Source organism: Enhydra lutris, unplaced genomic scaffold (genome assembly GCF_002288905.1).
Source record: "Enhydra lutris kenyoni isolate GAN:26980312 unplaced genomic scaffold, ASM228890v2 scaffoldscaffold21, whole genome shotgun sequence".
In the NCBI taxonomy this organism is placed as follows: Eukaryota; Metazoa; Chordata; class Mammalia; order Carnivora; family Mustelidae; genus Enhydra; species Enhydra lutris.
Window position 1 is genome coordinate 57,476,676 of NW_019154105.1, and position 16,552 is coordinate 57,493,227.

The 16,552-nt window shown below is 41.0% G+C and overlaps 1 protein-coding gene across 3 annotated transcripts in view; it reads left to right on the forward strand.

Moving 5' to 3' along the window:
* Positions 1-16,552, forward strand: part of LOC111149017 (prominin 1) — a 105,166-nt gene that overhangs the window by 52,127 nt on the left and 36,487 nt on the right. For all 3 annotated transcript variants that reach the window (XM_022505897.1, XM_022505896.1, XM_022505895.1), the window contains 4 exons: positions 6,149-6,269; positions 8,448-8,511; positions 9,823-9,912; positions 15,516-15,733. In XM_022505897.1, coding sequence (XP_022361605.1) covers positions 6,149-6,269; positions 8,448-8,511; positions 9,823-9,912; positions 15,516-15,733 — 493 coding nt within the window. The remainder of the gene's footprint in view (positions 1-6,148; positions 6,270-8,447; positions 8,512-9,822; positions 9,913-15,515; positions 15,734-16,552) is intronic.

Genomic DNA, 16,552 nt, shown 5'->3' on the forward strand with positions numbered 1-16,552 from the left:
CCCACTGCCTGCTGCTCCCCCTGCTTGTGCTTACTTTCTCTCTCTGTCTCTCTGTTTGTCAAACAAATAAATAAATAAAAATCTTAAAATTATATTAAAAAATGTTTCCCCACCCAAGTAAAATTTATTAATTTAAAAACCACATCTTCAAATTTCAATGTCACCTATTTGAGGCTAAGTGACAATTTAAAACAAATTTTACAATAATATATTGAATTCCTATATGAATCATAAATAGCTTTAAATAAGAGTAGTATTTGACATTGTTTAGTTTATCTTAAACTCACACTAGAAGTTTAAACTTCTTGGCTTGCATTTGTAAATTTGGAATAGCTATTATGATGTCTTTCTTTTGAAACCTCTCTTGGTTTGCAAGTATTTTCGACATGATGAATTGAATTTGCAGGCTAATCAAAACTAGCCAAAAAGAGGGGCACCAGAGGGGCTCAGTCAGTCAAGCGTCTGCCTTCGGCTCAGGTCATGATCTCAGCGGTCCTGGGATAGAGTCCAGCATTGGGCTCCAAGCTCAGCAGGATGTCTTCCCTCTCCCTCTGCCCCAGCGCACTCATGCTCACCCTCTCTCTCTCAAATAGATAAAATCTTTAAAAAAAAAAAAAAAAAACCCAAAAAAAAAAAACAAAAAATAACTGCAACAAAAAACTAGGCAAAAAGATTACAGTCCTGGGGAAAGCAAAGATTTCTATGTGACGATTAGATAGAAGAGAGAAGAAAGTATGTCCACAAAGTCATATTAGATAAAATAAGAGGGAAGGGGGACACCTGGGTGCCTTAGTCAGCTAAGCAGCTGAGCATCAGACTCTTGATTTCTGCTCAGGTCATGATCTCAAGAGGTCGAGCAGCACCCTGCGTCAGGCTCTGTGCTGGGTGTGAAGTCTACGGAAGATTCTGTCTCTCTTCCCCCTGCCCATCCCCCTTGCTCCTGCTCACTCAAGGGCCTGCTCTCTCTTGCTCTCTCTCTTAAAAACAAATAAACAAACAAACATAAAAACAAAAACGAGGGTGGCTGAGTTATGGACATTGGGGAGGGTATGTGCTATAGTGAGTGCTGTGAAATGTGTAAGCCTGATGATTCACAGAACTGTACCCCTGGGGAAATAATACATTATATGTTAATTTAAAAAAAATTTTTTAAAGATAAGAAGCAAAAGAATGTCAACAAAGCTAGAAGGCAGACAGAGAAAGAAAAAGAGGTATAGCCTCTGTCTTCAACTGACCTCAGCAGAGATTGGATACAATTGATGAAAAATCTTTGGATAAAATCTTTTTTTAAAACACTTTGATAAACCTAGAGCAGTCTACTTGCCTTTTATCAGGCTCAATTTCATTTTGCAGCTTTATGCTACATTATAATTAATCCTGAAGTTGGTTGTTAAATTCATCTTGAGTACTCTTATTTTCCATCCATCCTTCTTTTAATTTGAAACGAATTAAATGTATGTTTGTTTGTTTTTGATTGGGAAAGGCATAGGTGTTAAGGAGAAAGGTCCCCTCATATACATGGAATATATGTGGTCATGTTCCTTTCTGAGCTTTTCCAAAGGCAACTGTGGAATGTTCGAATTCACAGACGTTGACATATGTTTATGTAAGTCTGTTTGACCATCAGCAGAAGATCGAATTTCCACTTCTTGCTGTAGACTGTTCCAGCAGATGTGTCTGACTCCAGAAAAAGCCAAGTTTCCTCTCCTTTCTTTCCTTTGTGCTTTGTCATCACTGCGTTTTTCAGAATTCCAGAAAGGTGATGGACAACAACAAAACAGGATCAAACAGCCATACCTTTATTTTTCCAGTGTATTTCTAAGTTTCTGAGTACAGTAAGTCAGCTTTTGCCAATTGCCATGGTGAAAATTGAATCCCATATAGATGACTATTTTCAAAATTCATTTTTTGTATTAGGATTGTGATAGTCAATTCCTGGCTTTGAGACCACAAGGTTCTAGAATAGAAACTGAGCTAGCATGCCTGAAAATCGTGAGACTTTCTTAATGTGAATGAGAGGGGGATAGTTATTTAATATTGAGATTAAAAAATTATCTTTAAAAAATAAGAGGTCAGTTACAGACAAAGCATTTATTTGGCTTTTATTGGCTAATTTCATTAAGTCAGTGGAAATTGGTAGGGAAAAAATTGCTATAAATTTTAAAGGTTTATCCTTAGATTTTCAAAAGCTTTACATATTTACTTTTAAGTATATATGTATATATAAATATAAATATATATATATATATATATTTACTTTTAAGTATATATGAGAGAAAATTGGTCTCTCCATAATAAAATATAGAAGATGTAAAACTAATACGCCATAAAAATTAAAATTCCTGTCTTTGGCTAAAAGTTTCAAGAGATTTTGTTGTACTGAATAAAAACACACATCAAATGCCAGATTGCTAATAGTCCTTGAAATGTTATTCCCTTTTTGTGTGAGGCAAATTTCCTTCAGTACTCTCTTATTCTAATAGTTGACTGATGGTTGTTTAAAAAAAAAACTAATTCATATGATTTTTTTTTTTTTTGCTTCAAAACTGTATTGAGTAATGTAAACCAAGGTCAACAAAAGTGTAACTTCTTTATTCTCTATTTGTGTTTAAATAGGAGTTTTAAAGGGCACCTGAGTGGCTCAAGTCAGTTAAGCATCTAACTCTTGATTTCAGCTTAGGTCATGATCTCAGGGGGAAGTCAGCTTGGGATTCTTTCCCTCTCCCTCTGCCCCTCCCCCAACCTTCGCACATGCTCTCTCTCTCTCTCTCTCTCTCTCTCTAAAATAAATAAACCTTAAATAAACAAATAAGATTTTTAAATTTTTAAATTAGAGATCACAAATGGAGTTTGCGTAGTATTTAGTTTTTTTTTTATTAGTTGACAATATTTAAAAAGGGAAAATTTTACATAAAAATCCAGAATTCCAGGGGAGCCTGGGTGGCTCAGTGGGTTAAAGCCTCTGCCTTCGGCTCAGGTCATGATCCCAAGGTCCTGGGATCGAGCCTGCATCAGGGTCTCTGCTCAGCGGAGCTCTCTGCCTGCCTCTCTGCCTGCTTGTGATCTCTGTCTGTCAAATAAATAAATAAAATCTTAAAAGAAGAAGAAGAAGAAGAAGAAGAGGAAGAAGAAGAAGAAAATATGCACTTTATTTTAAAAAAATCCAGATTTCCAGATTTTTGTGAATAATTGGAAGATCTGGCAATACTGGTCTCGCATCATGGTGGGACAGAGCATCTGCCCCGACTCCCACCTGTGACCTTCAGCTCCCAGAGGTTCATACCATATGCTTGCCCTTTGTGGTTTCTGCCTGCCCATGTAGGTGTTTGAATTAGCCATCCTTAATTTAAGTAAAAGACTTACAATATATTACAGGTCTGAAAATTAGCTTTGAAAGTTTTTGAGCTTTATTCCAGAATTCTGTTTAGGGCAGTGTGTTTTTTTTTTTTTTTTTAAAAGACCAATGCTTTCATTTTAATTGGATCCATAACTGATTGGCAGAAATGTAGATCTTTTTAAATACATTGCACTGGAATTCAGTTTTTATTACAAAGTTGTATTGCAATTCATTTTAGTGATTGATGATCTTTTGAGTAAAGGCATTTATTCAGTAAAGGAACAAAGACCGTTATGAACTAGACACTTCAAACATATGGCTAATCTTCTAAATGGATCAAATGAAACAAAGCCTAGTCCATAAACTCACTTTTATTGAGCACCCACCATGGACAAGAGACCCATCATTTACCCAAAGTTGACAAAGAAGCAGTTTCCCCCTCTTTCTAGGGAAATCAAGCATAGGTAGAAATAGAGCTACCTCGAGTAGCCCACCAGAATTTCAGGGAGAGTCCTCTGAGAGTTCAAGGCAAGGAGGTTCTTCTCCCCTTCAGTGAAAGCCAAGTAAACTTAGACCTGTTGTTTGTTTTCCAAGTTCATTTTGACTTCTTCTGTGACAAAATGGATCTGGAGCATGATGAATGATAATATGGGCTTGCTGGAGAGAGAATGGAAGGGATCCCCCTGCTTGAGATGCTGTGGTGGGCAGGTGTCTTCAGGTGGTGGCCCTGACTAATCATGAGGTGGAATGTTTGAAATTGGGCAATGCAAATAAAGCTCCAGGTGCATTGCTGCAAGCCAACTTTTTCTCTTCTGTTCACACTACTCCAAAGTCATTTGACCTTATTCTTCATGAGCCCATCATTTAGTAACTATTATTTTTATGGTATATTGACTGTCTGGTAAATACCAAAGCAGACTTAAGAATGGCAAAGATGGATTGTAAGGCGGTAGTTCCAAATGGCACAGATTATTGTTAATGTCCTTTTTTTAAAAAAAATTATTATCAACATGAACCCAAATTTCAACAAATGGTCTTCGAGGGGCTCCTGTGTGGCTCAGTGGGTTAAGCATCTGCCTCCAGCTCAGGTCCTGGGATCACGTCCTGCATTGGATTCCCTACTCAGTGGGGAGTCTGCTTCTCCCTCTACCCATCTCTCCTGCTTTTGCTCTCTCTCCCTCTCATGTTCTCTGTCTCTCCCAAATAAATAAATAAAATCTTTAAAAATAAAGTAAAAAAGTTCTTGGAGACCTTGTGGACATCCAGTAACCCCTCTCCTTTACAGTTCGAGAAGTACTTATCCAATTTAATTTTCAGTTGTGCAATACCAGCCAAAGCTCACAGAAGGAAAATGACTTTCTCAAGCTCCCACCTTGTGAGTCAGGGGCAACAGTGGGGTTAGAACCCACGTCTTATGCTCCTACCTTAAGTCACATTCCATTCCATGGCAACTTGTTAACCATAAGAACTGTTGTTCAAGAGTGTGTGTTACAGACTTTTTTTGGATTAGTTTGAAAAACCTAATGTACCCATGTAATACTGCAATGGGAAAATAGGTTTTGAGACCAGCAATGAACCAATGCAGCTTGGAATGAACCATGACTGGAAATAGGGCAAATGACTATCCCCATTTCCCGACTGAGGAGTTGCCTGGGAGTAAGTTTGTCTAAATTGCAAAACTTTGTTCTAGAACCTATTCACACTTTCCATTGGATGGTTACAAACAAACAATTTTGTCATTAATTTCTGTAGGTTAAATACTGTTGTCAGAAGTTTAGGTGATTCCTTGCTGCCATCTAGTGGCTAAATCCAGAAGGGCCTTGGTAATTAGCAATTTTCAACGTAACATTTTAACATTGGAAGGCTTTAACACAAAAACAAACCAACTGGTCAAATTAATTGAGTAACTAGTTAACAGTAAGAGAGCCCTTAAAATGATCAAATGCAGACATTTTAGATGGTTTGGAAACTGTGTTTTTATTTTTCACATAGAATAACTTGTCATACAAGATGCCTTTCACAGTGTTTTTGAAAATCTTTATTGAAATATATTTTATGTAGTGAAGAGTTTCCATATCATAAGTACGTAGGCGTCAATTTGAATAATGTGAGCACACCGATGATGTCATTAGCCACTCCTCCTCAAGTACAAACACTGACTTTTAGCACCATTGGTTTCTTGATTTTGTACATTATACAAAATAGATTGATACAGTGTGTGTGCTACTGTTTGCAGTGTCTCATTTGTCAGTTTAACACAAAGTAACTCACCTGGACAATAAAAAAGTAATAAGGACAATTAGAGGGAGCAAAAAATGTTCGGAAGCCCAAACCATCCTCATCATTTTGGTATTTTTCCTGATACTCTTCTTTGAAGGGAGCAGAGGTATGCACGCAGGCTGTGTTTGTGTGCGTGCTGAGCAAGATGGGTGCACCCGCATTCCCAAGTGTGCAGGAATGATGCCCTGTTGCATACACAGCCTTATGAGCCTTGCTCCTTTTGTTCCCTCCACCGTTTAGTGGGAACATTGCTCCATTTGTAAGATTCATATTCCACAGAACAATATATATTAAATGGCTGTGTGTCCCTTGTGAGAGGACTGAGTCCCATGTTGTGGTCCACATGTTGGGTTATGGGATCTTGGCAGAAAGGCTGCAGCCGTGGGAGGGGGCCAGGTGTGGGGGAAGGTCCGGCCGTCCTGGGGGTACCACGTGGGACCCAGCTCCCCTTGTATCTGCAGAGCTTCTCTGTGCCTGGCCAGAAGACCACATGTCATGTATGTCCTTCCTTCTCTTTTCCATTTCTGGCAGTGTGGGTATCATCTATGGCTTTGTGGCGAACCACCACCTGAGGACCCAGATTGAAAAGACTCGGAAGTTGGCAGACAGCAACTTGAAAGACTTGAGAACCTTCCTGAATGGAACGCCAGCGGTAAAAAACACAATGACACCTGGTGTTTGGGGACTTTCTGAGTCCCTGTATATATTTGGCATCTCATTTGGACTTCTAGAAGCCCAGTAAATCAGTGCAGACAGGTGCTACATTTTAATTTTGTAGATGAAGCAATAAAGGCCCAGTGAGTGATTTTCAAAATGACATTTTAAAAAATTTTAGAAAATGACAAACATGTCCTTTCAGAACAGGTGTCATTATTTTATTACTTTATTTTACTTTATTTTAAGGTATAACATAAAATTATAGTATTTATTACATAACTGTTCAACTACTTTATGGGTCTCGTGATTTTTTTTTTAAAGAAAAATCTTTAGGTGCCATTGTCCTTTCTTCTTGGCAATATAGTTAACTATGCACGGTTTGCATGAAGTTACTCTTGTCATGAGACAAGAGTTTCAAGAGTTTCCTGCTTTATAAACACCCATTTGCTCATATTTGCATAAATGTGTAGAAATCCTTGGGAAGGGGATACACACACTCGTGCCCACATACACGCACACAAAACACAGAAGTTGTTTTTGGGAGAAGAGGAGCAGTATGGCTGGATGGCACATTTTTCCATATCCCAGAAGCATGTGATGTCTTGCCTGTAGAAAATATTGTTTTTAAAAATATCTAAGTAGAAACCAGCCCAAATAATTGATGCTGAGCTCATAGGTACCAGTATGAGGAGAAAGATGCCTTCCTGTTCAATTCCCTAATCAGATTCCACCAGAATCCATGGGCCTTTCCACACAGAGATGTACTCTTCTAGGTTTGTTATATTCTAAACAATACTAAAATATTAGGTATTGTACCAGTTTTTAAAACCGGGTTTGGAACTAAAAGAGCAAAAACTGCAAGCATTTTTTTTTTTAAATATTGAGGTTAGAGAAGCTAATTTTATTCATAGCTTTATAAGAGGGAAATGTTTCTTTTTCCCCATCTGTGAATAAAATTTCCTATTTTTTTAGCCACCATTCTAAAGACTTCAAAGAAAAACTTTTTTCCTAAAAAGGTGGCAACATTAAATATATAGCAGTCATGGCTGGTGAACTTTGGGATTGCTTTCAGAATCTTGGAAGGATTGTAAATTGTCATAACTTTGGGAGAAACTTATCTAGCTCAAAATAAATGAAGAGGTCTAATAAATGTATAAAAAATGGGCAATATGAGTAAATTTAATGAGGACATATAATTGGCCCAAACATAATAACTATTTAACCTTACTCAAGTAGTTGGAAAAATGAAAATTTAAATACTAATGTACATTTTCACTGAGGGGATTGGCAATGGTTATTCAGCCAACGGTAACACCCAGTGTCACAGAGGGTGTGGGGAAGAAGCAGGTCCGCTAGGGCCCAGAAAACTGGAGGGTAAGCAGCACCTTCGGAGGCCAGCTCAGTAGTGACTACTGAGTAAAATGGTTGGTCTTAATGCAGTAGATTACAAATGGCCTTGAGTTCTTTTTAGTCCCTTGCTTGAAGAGGTGAATCTCTTTCCAACCCCTTGAATCTGGTCCGTGCCTGTGATTTGCTTTGATAAAAAGAATGCAGTGGGTGTGACCTTGAGCTAGCTCTGACCTCAGGCTTCCAGAGACCTCACAGTATCCATTCTTGCTCTCTTGCTACTGAGAGCATGGTGTGAAAACACTCAGGCTGGCCACTTAGAAGATGAGAGGACACAGCCTGCGGCCAGACCACCCTGAATGTGCCTGATCTCCTCTGATTTCAGAAGCTAAGCAGGGTTGGGCCTGGTTAGTACTTGGGTGGGAAAAGATGAGAGGCCATGTCAGGGGAGTGGCCTGTTTGTCCGCAGCCACGCCGGCCCCGCCCCGACTCTCCACAGGGCCATTGCACAGAATCAGGAGAAATTAGAAGTCCTATTTCCCAAGCCAAGAAGTTTTGGTGTATTAAGAAGTGTGGGTATCAGCCTGGGGATAAAAATACATTATATGTTTATTTAAAAAAAAAAAAGAATAAGAATAATAAAAGGCTTATGCAAAAAAAAAAAAAAAAGAAGCCTGGGTATCAGAAAATACAAATATCTCTAGGAACCTGCTTTCTTTTTAAAATGTTCTGATTCAAGATGGTTTTTGTTAGATCTCTTTATTGTGGCTTTGGACTTTAAAAGAGTTTCATGCCTTTTTTTTTTTTTTTTTTTTTTTTTTTTTAGCAAATCAACTATGTGCTGAGCCAGTATGCAACAACAAAGAAAAAGGCATTCTCGGATCTGGATAGTGAGTAAAACTTAAAGTTGCCCCAACTTCATTTGTCGGTTTGTTGGTTTATTGGTTGGTTGGTTGGTTTTGGCTAGAAGAGACTTTGGCCATTTCCCATGAAACATGGGCTAAGTGATCAACATGCCATTTCTACAACTTCTGCACCAAAGTTGGGGCAAAGTAGAACAATTCCCTAGAGTTATGGACAATTTGCCGTTTGTTACCCAATGAGTAAAATCCAACCTTTATGGTAAGAATGCCTTTGCATTCCTGTGGCCCTGTGCTTGTTCTGCCTTCCCCAGGTGATGAGGGAAATGGGTCTCTGTCAGATTCAGGGTCACGGATGGAGCTGGGCTCCCCAGAGAAGCCAGTGAGCTTCGGAAATCGGGGGTCGGTCAGTGCTGGCCCCTGCAGGCCCCCGAGGAGGTTCCACACAGCCTCCCTCAGTGGTTCTCCCCCAGGGGCTGTTTTGCCTTCCAAGCAACATCTGGCAACATCTGGAGATATTGTGGTTGTCCCAACAGGTGAGGGTGGGGGCAGTGCTGCCTGCATGTTTGGATAGAGGCCAGCGAGGCTTCCAAACACCTTACAACACATAGGACAGCCCCCACCATGAAGAATTAATCCAGCTCGAAACATCCATAAATGTCATTGTTGGGAAACCCTGGCCTCGCTGAAGAGATCAGAGACACACGGCTGGACTTTATAAACCCTGAGTTTCTAAGGTTTCCTGCTACCCAAGAACTGAGTGTTCCTGTGAATACTCTTGTAACCGGAAATGGCATAAAGCAAAGAACGATTCCTATCAATCTATGTGGAAACACTCTGGAGCGTTCCCAGACCCCAAAGTCACCTGTCTTAGGCTTTCCTGATACCACAGGACACATCCTGCGAACGGTTGCGCACCGTAGCTGGAGACAAGCCCAGACGCTCAGGACCCAGCGAAGAGCTCATGCCCTCCACCCTGAGATGCTGTGTGTGACTCCTGGGGAAGGCGCTGGGGGGCGCCACTCTCGCTGTCTCTGAATGGGCTCATCTCCCTGCAAAATCAGCAGGGGTCACCTGTAGAATTAAATACCCAGCCTGTGTTGATTGCTTTTTTCTTGGGGGACTGACTGCTGGTGTGGAAACTTTGAATAGCGTGGAGAAATCTCCCTGAAGAATCAACACCTAAATGGGGTCGAGGATGAAAAGGGTGTTTTCAGGGCAAGAGAGACCCCACATGACTTTCCAAGGGGGACATCCTGCAGAGGAAGGAAAACATGGGTTAAGAGATGAGGAAATCCTTGGAGCCTGCTCTCACAGCCCCTTCTGCTTCCTTGCATTTAGATATTAAGTCATTGCTAGGAGGTGGAATTCACGAACAGCTAAGACCCAAAGTCACGCCCGTGCTTGATGATATCAAGGCCATGGCGGAAGGTAAGCATCACTCCAGAAATGGGCGAGAGTGGGTTCCCACTGGAAGTCTCCTGCTTCCCAGGATCACGTTCCCCTTGTTTTCCCCAGATGTGGGCATGCCAACAGGCCAGGTAAAGACACACAGCATCACAATGGTTTGTTTTGTTTTGTTTTTAAGTTTGTGTAAAAGAGGTTGTACTAATGGTCTCCAAATCCTTTAAAATAATAACAGCAGCATTTGCTAGGAGCCTGCCACCTGTTTTTGTAAAGAAAAGGAGGGCAGCTGTGTTCCTCCGGTGAGGGGGCATCTCACAGCAGAACCCAGTATTTGCAGTAGGGACCCTGCGGCCCACAAAGCCTGAAGTATTTACCATCTGTCCCCTTACAGAAAAAGCTTATTGACTCTTGCTACAGAAGATGAGTAGCCTCGAGAAGTTTAGGTCTTTGGGGGTCTATTGGTTACGCTTTCCTTTTTCCTGGAAAGAACAACTTTGGGAAAAGAGGAATCTGTAGAGATATCTTAAGATACCACAGTCTGTGATCTAAGGGAGCAGATGTACTGATTTTAAGAAACTACATGTTCAATTGCAGTGAAAAAATAAGACTGTGAGCCCCTTCCAAATGTTGAGGAGATGTCTGTGCTAAGTGTTTGGTAGAGAGGACCGTTCATCTGTGTCTTACATTTGTCATCCTTCCACTGTGAATTCTTCCACGAGCCAGGATTCCCAAGAAGACAGGCCACAAAGGAAGGACATGTGTTGAAGTTGGAAAGTTATGCTCATTCCTTTTGACATTCCTCCCTGCCATTCACCAACCCCCTCCCCCGCCCCCTTAGAGTTCAAAGACATGGAAACAGGAAACAGGATGACATGCAAAACAGGCCAGGAGTTGGTGAGATTCATTTTAACCAACTGATTAGTCTTTCCTTGCTCTTCTCCTTGACCCTGCAACTGGTCTACTTGCAACTGAAGGCATGTGCTCTGCTGTGTGTGCCGCTTAGATGCCTCCCTGACACCTGCTTCCCTCGTCACAAGCCACGTCCTTCCAGTGCAAGGAAACTGAGGCCCAGAGAAGGGATGTGATTATAAACACCCATGTCCCCTTCCTTCCTTCCTTGCATACCTGGCCCCTGCCTATGCTTCCAGTCACGTCCCATGTCAACCCTCCAACCCCCAAACCTTCCTTTCCAAGCTATGAATCTCAGCCTTTATTCTACCATAGGTCTCTGCAGGCATAATTCTCTCTCAGACCCCTGTCCTGCACATGCTTCCTCGACCTGCTGATTTGTTCATTTCTTAATTCCCCTAGCTTATGTTTGGAGACACCCAACACAGTATCTGGCTCAGAGAAAATTATCATTTCTTGAGTGAATAAAGGCCTGCAGACCTTATCTTCATTTTCTAAGTGTAGAATACTGTAACTTTGCTGGTGATGGAGGAGAAAATAGATTATATTCTTTCATAGTCTTGCTTCAGTCGCTAGGCAACTCCTTTTGACTATAAGCATCCTGATCTTCTAATGTGTGTCGTCATTTGATTTTTTTTAGTTACCCTTAATGTGCTCTGTGTATATATCTACTTATTTAAATCAGATTATAGTTGTTTTTATTCGCTTTGGGAATTTTGTTGACGATTCTTAGAGGTCTTTTGGAGGTGCCATTGATGTGATATCAATGCCAAAGACCCTTTAAGTGGCTTAAACAACAGGAAATATATCATACATGACAAGATATTGGAGGTATGACAATTCCAAAGTTAGCTGCTTCAGAGATTCGACAACACTGTCAAGGAGCCCTTCACCCCCTGCCCCATCCTATGGTTAGCAGGAAGTATTACTTAACCAACCACCAGGAACAGACAATGAAAGGAGATGGGTTCCTGGTTGCTCCTCATCCCCTCACTGGGAGAATTGTCACTCCTGTAAAATGCTGAACTTTCACTTCCCACATCTTTGGCATCGCTCTTGATAATTATCCTCTGTGTCCCCTCATCATAGCTTCGTGTGTTTGCATTTACCAGTGGGTTACTGATTTGGGCTGGCTCTGTGACCTTTACAATCAAATATCTCCAGTCATCTCTCTTCTCTTTGAAACATCTCTTGAGTAATTATGTGTCATTTCCCCAACACATATAGAAAATCTATTTCTATCTGGTTTTCAATTAAGTGGATTGTTTGCTTATATAACTGACACTGGCTTCAGGAAAGGCTTGATCTAGTGGTGAGATTTTTTTTTTCCACCCAGCTGTTCTCTACAATGTCTGCATCATTCTAATGCAAATTTCCCTTATAATTGCAAGAGGGCTAACACCAGTCACATTGCTCCTCTTCCTCAACCAGATTTCCCTCCAGTTGCAGCATTCGGGATTCCACAGCCATCTTTGGACCAGTGGTACATAGGGGAAATGGATAAGTGGGAAGTGGGACCCATGTTATCTAAACACAGTTTTCCTGCATCTCAATAGACGATGACGTGACTTCTGAGATGTCAACCAACAAAGTCCACAGCAAGTGTTTGTAGAAATCATCAGCCATAAAGTAATATTTAGAGTGTTGAGGGCCTTGAGTATTGAAACTATACCACATACTTTTCCTAAACCCTATTCAGACTCATAAGAGTTCTGTGTGATTGGTATAGTCACTTCCATTTTACCAACTCAAGACAGTAAGGCTCAGAGATCATGTAACTTGTCCAAGACGAGGTAGCTGGGGAGTGGTGGAGTTGGGATTCAGATGCAGGTCTAACTACAAAGCCTGTGGAGCCTGGTCCACACTAGATGGAATTTAGGTACCAACACCACTGGAGAGTGTTAAGATGTAGGGTACTTTTGGTGCCATGCATGGCAAGACAGCAGAGAGTAATTTTGGAGGAGGAGTTAGAAATCTAGAGTTCAGGTGTTGGTGTGGCCATGGAAGGATGCTCGGCATTTGGAAAATTGATCTTTGGAGTTTTCCAGCTCCAAAATTATGTAATGGTAAATTCTGCACAAAAATATATGAATAATGCAGTGTGGTTGCTGTGTACCTTTACTTTTGGCCATTTTTACTGTTTGGATTATAGTTTCCTTTGAATTAAAGGCCATTAAAACAGATTTTATTGCTCTCTTCAGTGCTTCCTGCATTAGTGTTAAAGTTTTATTATTTTTTTAAGCAGGCTAAACATGTTATAGTTTAGCCTCTGTTGTTGCCGAAGTGTCTTATACTATCCTTAATAAACTGCCCTGACTTTTTTTTTTTTTTTTTGTCCTTGACGGGGACCATCATTCCTGGAGGTACTTCAATGCCAGGTCGATGTGTGGAGTGGATGGAGTAAACTCATTCCATCCCCCTGCTCCAAAAATCCATTTAATATATTGTCCTTAGATAGAGGACATATCAGATATTAAATTGATAAGAACAGATACTGCACTGGATTTTAGCCAAAAGGCTGAGAATCAATGCTTTGACAAATTTTTTGCTAAAAATTCTTTGCAGCCTTACGTGGTTAGTGGCTTTGGAGACAGCAGAAACATGCAAATTCATCTGTGTTAATCTTTTTTGAGCTGAAGATCAGGAACTACAAAGGAAATGTGCTATGAGCTGGTAAAAATGTTAATTAACTAAAATTGAGAATCTAAAATAGTTTTCCACTGACTTCAGATACATAATATATGTGATCTTGCTAAGTCTGGAATGACTCCCAAAGTTGTAACCCAGTAGATATTTTATAGACATAAAATACTTTGAAGGCTTTGGAAAAAATGTATATTTATTACCTCTGAGTCTTTCTTAGGACATGATGGAATAGTACACATAACCCAGAATGTCTGCAGACTGTACTTAAATGGACACACGTATTCTGGGCCATCAATTTATTTTATCACCCATTATTCTAGGTTGTTGTTGTTTGTCTCTTGCCTTAAAATACCTTCTCTTAAAATGGAAAGGACTCTGAGAGGTAAACCACATTAAAATGGGAGGTGTGTGTTGTGTGATGGGAGGCATACTTTGGCACACTCTTTTGCATCCTGTCTGTGTTTTTAGTTGCAACCCTGTTCTTTGTTTCTTGTTTTTGCTATGGTAGACATTCACTGACCCTCTAATATGAGCCCATGCTTTGCTGATAATCCTGGGAGGTAAGTGCAAGAGATGCAACACTGACTCCCAGAGTGGCTCTTTGACAAAGTCTTAAATACTACTGTATCTCCAATGCTATTAAGACATGACTGGACCAAAATTCAAGAGAAAAGATTGAAGCAGATGTGAAGATTTTATATCTAGGTCAGGTGACAAAATCTGGGGCCAATGGCCATATGGTCTAATCCTGGAAGCCTCCCCAGGTCTCAGGGTAAATCATCAGAGCTGGGTTGTGGTGCCATCTTGGGTGAGCAGACCCGTTAAGACACAGCCGAGAATCATAGACTCTCCTAAGAACCAAGAGATGACCCAACCAGCTTCCTAATTTACAGATGAGGAAGCCGAGATCCCCAGAGGTGAAGCAGTTTGCCAAAGATGCTATCACAAGGTGTTTGCAGAATTGGGATAAGACCTCAGGCAAGATCCCACAACACAATGCATTAAAGTGTGTGTGTGCATGTGTGTGTGTGCATGCGTTTGTGTGTGCACGTGGTTTTCTCACTCAAGTTGTATGTGGTTGCCAGGGAAGGTTAGGGGACACCAGTTTTTAAGGGCATTCACACTTTTGCTTGCAACACCCAAGTGTGGTTTGATGCTCTGCCGTCTGTTCTGTGAGCCTGGAAGGCTTGCTGGCTTAGGAGAAAAGCAGTGTCCTCTGATTTAAATTTCACATCTTTTACTCCTGTGGCTTTAAGTCATTGTAGAAAAGGGTTGTAATTCACAACCCCCCTGGTCATGAATACATAGTTCTACACCTCAGAAAAATCAGGAAGATAGCAAACAATTATCAAGGATCTCCTAGTATAAGAATGCGTCCTGGGCTGGGAGTCTCCCCAAATAGAACAGATGGACTCAATGACATCACGGAATTTGTCTGAGCATTCTGATGCCCACATGCAAGAATGAATGTGGTGGTGGTTTCACCATGCTCAGATAAGAAAATCACTAAAGAACTTTCAGGAATCGGTTTCTGGTGACCAGCAAGTGGCAAGGAAGGGATCTGTACCTAGACCCGCCTGAACCCCAAATCATACTCTTCACCTGCTACTCTGTTTAATTCCAGCTCTCTGAATATCCATCACTGAGATATGTCTGGGTGTGATCAGTTTTGATGTGGTTAAAACCGCTCAGGGTTGAAGATGTTGGCTTGTTAGGGCTGGCCTCTTCAAGACTGCGTGATGCTAGGGGAATGACATCTTTTCCTACCATGACTATTCCAGTGGTGGCCAGTGAATGCAGCAACTCGGTGTCCCCCTTGCATTCCTGGGCTTGTTCTTACTCCTTTTTCTTGTCCAAAGAGCCCTGAGGTGGGAAAGCTGAGCTGGCTGGAGTAGCTGGGCAAGGAGGCCAACAGTGTCCCTGTATTCCCCTAGCGGGCTCCTCCCCTGGTTGCCTCCCAATGTCTGTTTTAAGTCCATCTCCAGTTCCCTGAAGGTTCCTTGTAGATGAGAACAAGTTTCCACTGACTGCCTGGTGGGTGCTTCTGTCTGACGCTAGCTGTGTCCCCACAGCAATCAAGGAGACCAGAGAAGCCTTGTTGAATGTAAACAACACTTTAAAGGAGCTGAAGAGGTCAACTGCACAACTTAACACCAGCCTCAGTGATGTGAAAAGGAACGTGGAGCAGTCACTCAATGACCCCATGTGCTCTGTCCCGCCAGTGGCTACCACTTGCAACAACATCAGAATGTCTCTCGGCCAGCTGGAGGACAATACCAACCTGGGTCAGGTGAGGAGGTGACCTTGATACAGGGCAGTGCCATTGGGACCCCTGTCAGATGAACGGCGGCCTGGGTCTCTGTTGGCGTCCTGATCACCACATTGGCATGGCTGTGGCCAGGCAGAAGGAAAAATGGGAAACCCCTCCCTTCTTAACTGTTCTCTGCAGTTGATTTGGTGGAACCTACCAGAATGAATTCAGCTTTAAAAAGAAAAAAGGAAGCAAGATGTGTTTTTGTAGACCTTTAAAAATTAAAATATAGTTTCAAATGACATGCCTAGTATAACCTAGTATAACCACATATGCCTAAATATAAGGTAATTCCCCATATTCCAAAGAGAAAATTAGGTGGAAAAAAGAAGGAATTTGGAGCAACTTGAATATATAAAGTCCTGAGATACAGATAAAATAATGTCTCCTAATGATTTTTAATGTATGAAGATAGTGGTATATACACGCTACTTTTTTTAATAAAATATTTTAATATGACTATACTCTTCACACCTTTCTATCTCATGGGCCAACATTATGCACATTCTTCACCTTCAGTCTCAGTGTGTATGTATGAGTTATGCATATCACTGTGGTCACCAGTGCACAGTCTTTCAGAGACTGGGATCTTCCCTTGCATTTAAAATGTATAGGATTGAGTCTTCTGGGGGTGACTTTTTATTTTGATGTCCTTTCAAACATGCAGAAAATTTGCAAGAACGGTGCAGGGAACTCTTGTCTACACCCTTTACCCAGACACACCAGTTGCCAACCTTTTGCTTCATTTGCTTCATCATCTGTTTATCCATCTGTGTATCTACCAACTACTCATATTGT